Consider the following 12,132-nt stretch of genomic DNA (forward strand, 5'->3'; position numbering starts at 1 on the left):
CATATGCCCTTTTTTTCTAAAAACCATATTGCAACCTTGACAAGAGTAAAAAAGCAAAAATCTCATTAAATTTGGAACTTGTCTCAATTTACATATTATGCATCAGACTAGTCTGTGACTACAACTCATGTACATTTAATGAGTTCACTTCCTTTTCCATAATTAGATATATATTGAAATAGAAAATATGGCAATGACCATCTATATTAACACAATCTATTATTCTTCAGTCAGACTTTCCTAGGTAAGAGAATCTGATAGTGGAAGGATAGTGGTAAGCAAGGAAAGCAGGCAACTGGAGAAGTAGATTTGAAGTATTGCCCCCAAAATTCCAAGTAAGTCAGCTCATTTGTTTCTTAAAGTGGCATGGGTTCTAATATGACTCATTTTGTCCCCAATAAACTTGGGCAGTTATTTTACTAACTCACCAAGTGTGCAGAATACAACTTTCTGAAAATTTTTTTCAAAGCTCTGGGTTTTTCCAGCATTTGTTTGTCCTCTTTCTGCATGTATTCTTTTATTCTTTCCTCATTATATATCTCCAAGTCTCTGGAACTATTTCTAAGCACTGGGGAATATATCAGTGGAGGGGAAAAAAAATCCCTGACCGCAAGGAGCTTATCTTCTAGTTAGGACTTTTTCTCATGACAATGCATTGTTTTCTGGGATCACAGTCTCTGGGCCCGGGATCTGAATCCTAGCCAAAACACAGAGGCCCACTGGAGAAGAACAAGCAATTCTGATCATTTCTGACTCCTGCTCGGAGTCAGCTTTAGGCAAAAGAAGTTTCGCTGTAAATTCTCTGCTTTTGCCCTTCATCTCCCCCCTTGGAATCTAATGTTCTCTCCCTGCAGCCCCCTGAGTTGAATGATTTGCCACCCAAAAAGGTGGTTTGACTCAATAATGCAGTTCATTTTCTTGAGTTGGCACATTTGGCAACTTCAACTGCCACCTTGAAGCCAATGACTTTTTAAAAATATAATAATAGATATAGAAATAAAAATAAATAAAAATAAGTATAAAATTAGATCTATCCCCAACCTGTTCTCTCTACTCAAGGATCCCCCAGTGAACAGATTTGTTATCCTGGCGCACGAGGCCCTGTCGCCACCTCCCTCTCTCTAGTGTCATCCCAAGCTGCCAGCCTCCAAGCTCCATCCGGGACCTCTGTACTACTTGCTGGACTCAGAAGTGTGCCCTGCACCCCTGCTGTTTGCTCACAAAGTTCTCTCGAGAGGTAGTGCCAGCTCTCCCTGGGCACTGTCCCCACAGATCAGAACTCATCAGTCAAGTGTTTCTCAAACTCCTCTGCTCAGGAGAGCCTGTCCTTGCTTCCTTCTCTTCCATGAACCCCCTTAACCTGGACCTGTGAGAGAAGGGTCTAACAGGGACATTTGCTCTGCTTCAAACTCACATTGGACTTCAGAGTCTGACAATGTGATGGTAAAGTTTGTGGAGAACTCATCACAAGTGTGGCCTCAACTTTATGCTTTTTCCGTCTATTTTTCCTGAGTCTTTATCACCAGTTACGAAGCTATTAATATTACTTGTGGACACTCAGAGGTGACAAAACAGTGTTTTGCACGCGAGATGGTTGGTCACTTGGCCTGTGCTTTCAGCGTAGGTGGCTGCTCGCCTTCTCATGCTCCTTGGGTGTCACTTCCTCCAGGCTCCACTGCCTGGGGTGCCGTAGTACCCCCGGATATGAGTGTGTTCTCACTGACTTCTGCTCCCCCTCACTGTGGGCTTCTTAACTTTAGGTTTTTGTCTCTTAATTTCTAACTACTAATAGGTGACTCTTCATAATTTCTATGTTTTGAATTTAGTTGTTAATTTAGTTATTCATTTTGAAATTAATTCACATAAAATAGAACTACTCCACAGTATCGCTGTCGTTTTTCAGAGACAGTACTGTTTCTGTGTCAGTTAAGTAACTCATTCCGTTACGTGTAGAAGACCTGCAGTGTGTGCTTACTCAGACAGTTTAACTGATTTGATAATATAGCTACTTCCTGATCTGTTGGTCATTACTTTTCCTAGCATTGGCTGTCCAGGCCCACCTAACATTTTCCAACCCCACTGCGAGCCAGATCTGCGTGGGATAGAGCATCTCCCGGGCCCCTGTCCCTCCATCTTATGTCAGGCACCCCATTAGTTCTTAGTCCTCCTCCCAAGCTATGCCCCGTTAGAAGAATAGTCGTTATTTCTCTTTCTTTCCTCCGCAGCCTCAAGCGTGGTGCCTGCACCACTAGCCTGCATATACCGCTGGCATAACTCGCCTCATGCATCCTAACCGGCACCATCTGAGGGCAGTGCCGGCTGCCTGCGCCAACCACCACCCCATCTCCTCCTCTATTCAGAGACTTAATATGGTCTTTAAATTTTTTTTTTAATGTGCTGTGTAGCCATTTGATTTTAAATTGCACTAAAATTTCTGGAGCCTTGCCAGGTGCTTGCTAGAATTTCTGATGCTATCTGTATAATCTTTAGGTGGAAGAAGGAAAACTCCGTTGAACTTTTGTGGTAATAAAATGATTGCAGTTGAGCCCTACATCTGTTCACTGAACTTCCTGTGGGTTTTCACCAGATCACATGACTGACAGCAGAGACAGTCTTTAAAGCTTTTGGTCTGCTTGTTGTACCCAAGTCTCAACCACCAAATCAGACCTTTGCTTTGTCTCTGGGCTGGGCGTCCGGATGTCCCACTGTGGTGGGTTGATTCACTGGAACTGATAAAAACATTCCGGCCAAACTTAAGAGTCTAGCATTACCTCTGGCTCCAAAAATCAAAACAACAGCATCGTTGTGAGTAGCTCTGGATTGAGACCAAGCTCCAAACTTGAGAGATGGGTTTTCTCTCCTTGGCGAGCTGAGTCACAGGACACTATCTCGGAAAGAGAGCCACAAAACCCTGGGCCTGAGGTGGCCAGCACCCTCCCCTCTGCTCGCCTGCTCCAGATGAATTCTTGCCCTGACTGTCAAACCCAAGCACCCGTAACCCCAGACAGAACCCCTTCCGCCACTTTCCCAGCACTTCAGTGGTCCTCAGGCACATCTGCCCAACCGCCACTGGCTGGAGCCCTAAGGGAGCCTGAGAAGTTGAGAGAGGAGATGTAGGTGGAGAGTAGCGGGGTGGGCGTCAGTGCTGGGGACGCCCAAGTGGAGCTTGTTGGCAGTCAGAAATGAAGACACTCAAGTGAGGAAGCTGGACTTCCCTCAGCCATCACAGGATGGCATTATTGTTCTCCACAGGCTCGAAGAGCAGCCTAGGGGAAAGAGGGACTTTTCTAGGCTGTTGATTTGACATTCAGATTATGACATTTCTTGGACTGAATCCTGACAAAATGTGTCCCCAGTGTCCGTTAGTTCTAAATAAAACCTTTTGTCTTTCTTTTCCTTAGCTCTCAGACTTCGATGACATATTAGAGGAGCACATATTTTTAAGAATGTCTATTTAAGTCTCAAACTATGTTGACTCTCTAGCCAGCTAGACAAACAGGTAGTTTTGGGAAGGGGGAGTCAAATTAAATGCAGCTTGGCCACAGTGCGTTACTCACATTCAGTTACGTTGACTAAATAGTGTTTTCAAAACCCTTATGCAGGGTATGCATATTATTCACCTTTTTAAAATGTTCCCAGTGCATTGTCTTAAAAACAACTCTTTGCAGGAAGAAGGAGGCGTTGTACCTTGTGCTTTCAGATGTTAGCTTTATAGAGCCAGTCCTCCTGTACGTGCTCTTATCCTTCTTGCTCGGTATGCACTAGCCCCCTTTCTGAACCTTCTAAGTGCTGATGAAAAGTTCCAAGCAGTGACCCCAAAAGTGATACCTCACAGCTCACTTGCTGCTTTGAGAAGCTTTGGGGGTGTACAATGTGCTGTGTGCACGTTCAAGTTTTGCCCATAATGGAAGGGCATTCACACTTGCTCTTTGGGTGCCTGTGTGTCCAGTGCTCGCTCCCGAGACAGTGACTTAGCCCAGTCTCGGACAGGGTCAAGCCCTAACTGGCCAGCACATGCAGGGGACCACACCTGGAAGCTCCCCCCACTTAGCTGTAAGCTGCTCAGGCCACAGAGCCACCCAACAGCCTCATGTTTGTCTTGGTTTTAAGCAATTGGGAGGCTTAGTCTTTAAAACCATCTGTAGCCAACCCACAGGACAGCTCAGAAACCTTCAGATATTTACCTTCTCCCCGAGACTGCCACTATTAGGGTAGCTAATTAGAAGCCAGCAAATGCTTGAATTCAGGGTAGCAGCTGAACCCAAGTCTGGCCCATTCAGCCCAGGCGGACCCAAAGGTGCCTGGGAGGCATGGCAGAGAATACACATGTATAGACCTTACTGGAGTCACCTCATAAAACCACACCCAGTCAGATTTGGAAGGAGCTCAGAGGTCCTTCATTTACACCAGGTGAGAATTTTGAGCCCTGAAGAGATGCCATGACTTGCCCCAAACTCCCAGTTTGCCAGTAGCTGAACCAGCGCAGAGCCAAGCCTTCATGACCCCCAGCCTGGGGCTGCCTGAATCCCAGACTGGGTCAGGTCCTGGAGGCCAGTCCCTTCAGTGTGGAAAGGCAGACACAAAGGGTAAGGGACACAGTGGTGGGCGGGGGCACTAACGAGCTGTTTGCAGTTTGTTGTCATTACTTGGGAAGACAGGGAACTAGTGTCTGCACAAAAGAGATGTTTTACCTGTGGCCTCGAGAGTTTCATTCAGCCTGTGGCTCCACCACTTACTAGCTCTGTCCTCTTTGTTGTGTATTTATCCTTTTGAGCCTTGGGTTTCTTACTACTCAATAGAGTTAATACCTATTGTATATTGTGCAAATTTGAAGTCATTCATTCATTCATTTACCTCATCATTCGGCAAACACTTAAGTGTCCTGCATCTGGGGGAGACAAACATGCACAAGTAAACAAATAAGGTAGCCACTGTTTGTCTGGAAGGAAATAAACCATCAAGGTGAGAGATGTCCACTGATGCCCACTTGCGTTATTTATCAGGTGGTCTTGGATTTGGTGGGCCATATCTGGTGCACTTCCCTGCTGGGTGGGCACTGAGCTTCTGTATAACCTGGGCCCTTCCAACCCATGGCAGCTCAGGGATTAGATGTCACACCCTTGACTACACCTCGGGTGTTGTTGAACACGCCATATAATAAATAATACAGGAAGGCTCTCAACTCCTAGGGCATGTACCTTCTGACAAATAAGTCCCAAAGTGCCCCTTTCACCCTCATTACCATAACCAAAACCCACCTCAAGGCCAGCCCCTCTTCAGCTGGGTTGATAATACAACAGAGTTGTTGTGTAGATGTGAAGTCATGTTTCCATTCACTTAACTCATCATTCCACAAACAATGGCTGAGAGGAGGGCAATGCTTCAGAACCTGCCTTCACTTTGCTCTTTACAGATGTTCATGAAGATGAGCCTGTCGCTTTTAATCCCTTTGTCAGTGCTTGTCCCTGGAATTTTGCATGGGGCACTCAGGCCCTTTATGCTTCTGATATTAGAGGTCAGGAAACAGGGTTGCCCAGTGAGATGTGTTCATTTGAGTGTCATAAGGAAAACGGGCTTAGGACAGACCAGTCACTCATTTCTTTTCTTTAGACTTGATTCCTGGAAGTTGTGAAATAAGAGCATACCCGACTCTTGCATGGCAGGATTAATAGCCAGCATTTCTCGAGTGCTCGCTCTGTGGTAGGCACTGTGGAAGCCCTTTCACATGAGTCATCTGACTTGATTGTCACAACCCTGTGACGTAGACAGGACAGTTAAGTTCAATTCAAAATCTCAGAATAAACTTTAATTTTTAAGAGCCTAAGTCTGAGTGAAGGGATGAGACTTGGCTTGAGTCATCCAGCTGAAAGGATTTGACTTTTAACTCACAAATGCTGGGGTTGGGTGTGGCCTACCACGGTTACATTTCTGCTAGGCCCTCAGTAAATGTTTGCTGAGTAAAAGGATGAACAAATTGCAAAAGAAGGGGTTAAAGCTCAATTTATCTTCCTGCCCTTTGAGTGTTTTTCCTAGTAAATTCAAAGATTAAATGAGTAACCATTTGTCAAGTGCTTGAACATGCCTGCCACATGATAGGTAATCAATCCTGTTAGCCATAATCTCAGCACTGATTGCTAAGTTTTGTTGTTGTTTTTTTAAAGATTTATTTATTTAATGCATGCAATAGCTGGGGTATAGGCCAGAGATGTGGGGGGTGAGAGGATTCACCAGAGACAGTGGGAACAGAGCAGGCAGATTGACCCAAGTACACTGCTGAGGGGAGCAGCGGGCAAGACAGGGGAGGTCTGCTGCACCATGTGGGTAGCTCCCTGGCCAGGTGGAGATGGAACTCATGCTGCAGAGGCTGCGGATTGCTTCATAATGTGGTGCTTAACCCCTTGCGCCACCGGGGAGGCCCTGATTGCTAAGTTTTTATGGAAGACTTCTGTAAAAATAATCATTGAGGGCCTCCCCAGTGGCGCAGCGGTTGAGCGCTGGGTTGCAAAGCTGCCCGCAGCCTCTGCAGCACCAGTTCGATTCCCGGCTGCTCCCCGGCCACCGGAGGAGGGTCCCACATGGCGCACAGACTTCTCCTGCCGCCCGCTGCTCCCCTCAGCAGTGTGCTTCGATCCTCTGCCTGCTCTGCTCCCCACTCTGGCTCTGGTGAATTCTCTCACCCTCCCGCGCTTCTGACTGTACCCAGTGCTTGTATAAATAAATAAAAATAAATCTTTAAAAAAAAATACCAATCCTGAAATTGAAGAATTTAAAAAATAATAATAATAATCATTGACCAGCGTAATGAAAAACTTAGTCATAATCTCTACCTGTTTGCTCTTGACGGATAAAATTGACACAATTCTGTTTGCCGTGTACTGTTCTGTACTTTACCTAGACTGCAAGTTCTTACCACTCTGGGTGTCCCCCATATTGAGATTTTGTTTACTGCACTGGAAAGCCAAGGTTATTTATCTCTCAAATAGTTTGATATTTATTTATTCTTAAATAGTTATTTATTCATCTCTCAAATAGTTTGCTTTCCGATTAGAAGAAAAGTCTGGACCTTCTTGAAGAGATAAGCTGGCCTTTGTCGATGGGGGTAAAGGGTGCATTGCTGTTTTGACATAAACTTGAGCCGATATGACCATGAGGCATTTTCGTCTGTGCTGGTGGCAGGAAGGATAGCGGTGGGGGTGCCAGCCAGGTGCTTTTCCCAGGGGCCTTTTCCTACATCTTCCCGTGCATGACCAAGTGTGGTCTTTGACTCATTGCTCCTTCTAACTGAATAATCATCAGACTTTCCCAAAAACCAAGAGGGCAGGTAAACTTAGTGCCAGCCCACTGAGCGACTCTTGCCTGAGTCTCTTTAATTTAGTTGGAAAGACTTCTTACCCAAAAAAAGTGTTCATTTTATTTCCCAATGCACCCTTCTGGGAGATGCAGACAGTTGTCTCGTGGAAGGGGCCCCATCTTTTCCTAAAGCCTTCATAGGAAAGCCCCCAAATATTTCACCAGGTAGAGAAAAGGTTTCACATCTTTAAGTCATTTCTAAGAAGAAGAGCATCTCACTGTCTACCTTACCATGTGAAATGTGGATGTTATTTTTCCAGCTGAAAGAGGCTGAATATAGGGGCTCTGACCTTTTCAAACTACCGCCTCTGCCACCTCCCTTCTGTCCAGTTGGTGTGGGAGGTTTGCTGCAGTTTGAGGCCACTCTGAGAACCGGGACTTTCATCCTCGTTATTAGGGGATAAATTTCTTTCCTTCTTCGGGACACAGGTCTCCCTCCTTTCTTGATTTTTGATATCCCTGTGGCTCTGCAGTTACTCACTAAGCACCAGCGACATGCTGCCTTCTGTGCCCTGTAATGAAAGGGCTGACCCTGAAGGGCTCCCCGAGCCTAGGAGAATGGAATTTAAGCAGAACGCACTGAGGTGGCTAAAATCCACTCGCACTTTCCAGACTTCCCTCCTGTCAGAGCAAGGCTTCCCCCCCCCCCCCCCCGCTCTCCACCCACGTGGGATCTAGAACCAGCCCTGAGCCTCTCCAGACCTTGCTCACCATCCGGCAGTGGGCTGGGCCACACTGGCCTCTGCAAGCCATGGCAGTGACGGATGGTTCATGGCTGTGGCCAGAACCCCCAGATGGGCTTGGTGCGCGGGAAGCATTCGGTCGCCCCTATTAATACACACAGATTTTTCTCGGAAAAGAAGATCTATATGTTGCTACCTGTAAGACACCTGATTCCGTGACTAAGACTTATCATCATCTCCAAAAACTCTGTCCCACATACCTGAGACGCTCATGCCAGGCTGCAAGCAGCACAGTGTGTGAGAGGGCTCCTCGAGGGTGCCAAGCACCCCAGGCCCCAGAGGCCATCCAGCTACCACAAGGTTATGGTACACAGAGAGAACACTGGCCCAGGCAGAGGGACTCGGGGCATTTACTGGGCGGATGAGAGAAAGGGAACTTCCTGGAATCCCAGTCATGTCAGTAAGTGCCGGAAGTACTGCCACATCTCTGAGCCCATCGACCTTTTTCATCCAGACTGACCCGAAGAGCCCGTCAGAAGCCGTCCTCTGAATCCTGCGATCAGCATGCCATCAGCACACACCAAGGCTTCTGGCTTCCGCTCATCGTGATGAAGAACTGATTCAAAACGCTCACTTTCTGTAGGGGCTGGGCTTTCGCTCCACCAGAGTGGTTTTGCAGAGGGACTGAAGTATGGGGTGCAGAGTGTAAGGGAGGACCTAGGAGTAGGTAACACTGGAGCTGGGGCCACTCATAAAACCTATTTGTTCGTATCCTGTATTCACACAGTGCCCTGGGAGCCATGGAATAGAGAGCTGGTTTTCCCTGAAACGATAACACATGGGGACAGTGCTGGCCAGAGGACCCTCCTCTTGAGGAGGGCACAGGAATTCCTGTACACACTTTTTCAAGATTTAACTCAAAACTTACCACAAAGCATTTCCTGCCTAACTCTGCCCCTCTCCCATCATTCTCAAACTCTGAGGATCTGGCACTTAGCCTTTGTCATTATAAACATTTTAAAAGTACTGTAACTGTGTGTGTGTGTGTGTGTGTGTGTGTGTGTGTGTGTAGCTCCTCCCTCCCTCCCCTTCTTTACTTTTATTATCTTTTTTAAATTCACCCAACTAGTCATCTCAGTTCATGGCCCAACTAGTCCTGTCAGTTCAGGCCCACTTGCCCCCACCCTGGGCCAGGCCCTGCCCCATGTGCCCCCAGTTCTCCACTCTGCACAGAGCTTCTCTCGCCAAGTTTCCCTGTCAAGTCCCCAAACCCTCCCAGAACCTTAGAATGCAGCCCAGTCCACCTGGCTCTCAGGCCTCCCTTGACTGGCTCCCTTCCCACCCTGCTCACTTGTTCCCTGCCCCTGCCTCCCCCCCTCAGACCTCGAGCAGGTTGCCCTTACTCCACTGTTGCCGTTATTCTGTTGCCACTGCTGCTCTCTGACCTCCTCCCCCTCCCCCAGACTGCCCTTCAGCAAGGACAGGGCCCGGGTGGCTGCAGGCCCCTCGGTCCCTAGGCCCTGGCGCACACAGAACAGAGCAGCAGGCGCCAGCCAGTAGAATGAAAACGTGCATCCTCACATAGGGAGACCTGAGGGACATTCTGGGAGTGACGACCTCCACAGGGGAACATGTTTCTCACAATGGGCCTCCCCCAAACCTCCCCAGAAGGGGCGCAGAGGAAACAAGAGAGAGAGCCCTCCCCACCCATGTTCCTGCCTCATGATGTGAAATGCCCAGGTGCCACGCGGTCACCACCCCCGGGTGCTGTGCACCAGCAGTCCTTTGTGTGTTGGCTGCTCCGCGGTCCCCTGCCAGCCCACGGGAGGGGCAGCAAGGCTAATGGAAGGGAGCTCCTCCAGAGGAAAGCAGCGCTAGAAGCCCCAGAGTCAAGATGGATGACGGGAAACATCCCAATAAACACATTTTGGATTTAAAAAGGGGCAGGAGGATTGTGAGTGAGATACATAAAGCATTTTAGTACGGGACCTAGTGAATGTTCAATATACGGTTGATTGTTTCATTTATGATTTCACTGTTTCATTTATCAAATTATTAAGTACCTGGCCACTGTCCATGAAGATATAACCGCCAGTAAAGCAGATCTGCCGCCGGCCTTCGTGGGTTTGCGTTGTGCTAGAATGCCGTGCGTGCGGGCCCGGGCGCGGCGTGCGTGGGGTTGTTCCCTCTTCTCTGCCTTCATTCTCTCTCACCTGCCGTGCCTGTCCTCTCAGGACACAGTTGCTCTCCTGCTGCCTGCCCCACCTGGGACAAGGTCACCAAACCACAGCCACTGCTGGAGTCGCCTTGGTCAGGCCAGAGGCCCCGGGGGCTTTCAGTACCACCAGCGGGCTCCTCGGGCTGCTGCGCAGAGAATCACTTCCTCTGCCCCGGCTGGATAAATAGGTCAGGAGTTAAAATTAGAAAATCCAAAGCCCGGATCCTGGTGCAGAGCTACAATGAAAGTGCTGCTTAGACCCTGGAAACGCTGGTTTGAGATGCTCACCGTGACTGCAGAGAGGGGGCCAGGGCCACCCGGGGTGCGCCTAAGGTCTTCCTGAGCCTCCTGGAGGAGTCTCATCAGCATCTTCCTCTGTAATGCCAAAGCCATCCCTGCCAGACCCCCGGGAGAAGGAGGCCGAGCCCAGAACCGTGACCAAGGTTCCACTGTGGGTGGGTGCCTGTCTCCGCGGGTCACAGCTCAGGAGTGTCAGGGAAAGGCCTCACCTCCAAGGAGCCCAGCCCTGAAAGCCAAGTCTCAGCATTGTGCAGTGGAGAATCTTTGCTTGACCCGTCGGCCACCCCATGCAGTGGCGGGGGTGGAGGGGGTGGACATGTTGTTTTGTGTTGTCTCTCATCTACCTCTACCAGGTCCCTGCTCCTCTCAGAGCCCTTGGGGCTATTTGTCTTCCCTCCAGGTATTTACACCTTCTTAGGGAAGCAAGAAATTTCATCAAGCCCCAGAGCTCTCAGGCCCTGTGACCAGCTAGGGAGCTGAGCTCCCTGCACACACCACCACTTAAACTACTGCTGCTTTTGCTTGTGTGTGGAACTGTGAGGTTATAAAATCATCTTGTTTTCATTGCAGAAATTTCCAGAATTGAAATTCAAATATGTGGAAGAGGAGCAGCCTGAGGAGTTTTTTATCCCCTACGTCTGGTCTCTGGTCTACAACTCAGCAGTGGGCCTGTACTGGAACCCACAGGACATCCAGCTGTTCGCAATGGATTCCGACTGAGGACAGGTCACGCCTTGCACCCTGACCCCCCTCCAGCCAAGCAGTTCTTCTAGTTATTTTCTTTCTGGGGAACAGAAGTAGACAGATTGCCAGTGTATCTTCTGTTAAAGAGGATCACACAGGCGTGTTTCCCTTGCACACTTGGATTTGAGGAATCGGTGCCAGTTGGCAATAGATCACTCAACTTAGATTGTAGTGCAAAAAGAGGGGGGTGGGTGGTAGGGGGATACATAACCATAATAAATGTAAAAACCTGCTATTCCACATGCAATTTTATTTCTAAACCAAAAATCTAGAGCTTTTCCAGGATGCCTCAGGCATATAACACTTTACCAGGACATACTATTTTTTTTTTGCATGTTTAAGATTTTTATTTTGGTCTCGGTGTGTGTGTTTCTTTCGATATTAAGAAATAATCAATCTGAAAAGATGACGGGAAGGGAATTAATAAGATAATGAAGTCACATATGGGTGGCTGCCTCCCAGAGGGCCCACAGTGGGCAGTGGGCTCGAAGCCTTTAGAATCCTCTGTGAAGCCCAGATCAGCTTTTCTGTAGATTTGGCCTCTGAGCTGTAGCCAGAATTAAATTGAAGTCTAGCACAAATTAAGTTAATCTACTTTGTATTAATCATTGGAAAAAGAAAAGCTTCATTTTGAAAGCAATCTTTTTTCTTCAACCAGACTAGTAGGAGAGAAAGGAGACCGATCTGATTAATATAATATTCCCCATGAGATGAAAAGCATGTTTTTGTCTTCTTTTTGAGTTCTTTGGGTTTAAGCTCTGTGCAGTGTGTGTGTTTGGCGCCTAAGCTGGAGGAGGGAGCTCCTCTGGGGGCAGAGTGCACCTCGGAGCAGGGGCA

General features: G+C 48.0%; 1 protein-coding gene across 1 annotated transcript in view; it reads left to right on the forward strand.

Annotated features, from left to right (window-relative positions):
- Nucleotides 1-11,533, forward strand: part of DYM (dymeclin) — a 309,395-nt gene extending 297,862 nt beyond the window's left edge. Inside the window, exon 16 of the mRNA XM_054694056.1 lies at nt 11,122-11,533. Coding sequence (XP_054550031.1) covers nt 11,122-11,271 — 150 coding nt within the window. The 3' untranslated portion in view covers nt 11,272-11,533. The remainder of the gene's footprint in view (nt 1-11,121) is intronic.
- The last annotated feature ends 599 nt before the right edge of the window (nt 11,534-12,132 follow it).

Source organism: Talpa occidentalis, unplaced genomic scaffold (genome assembly GCF_014898055.3).
Source record: "Talpa occidentalis isolate TD23 unplaced genomic scaffold, MPIMG_talOcc4v2.1 talOcc4.13, whole genome shotgun sequence".
In the NCBI taxonomy this organism is placed as follows: Eukaryota; Metazoa; Chordata; class Mammalia; order Eulipotyphla; family Talpidae; genus Talpa; species Talpa occidentalis.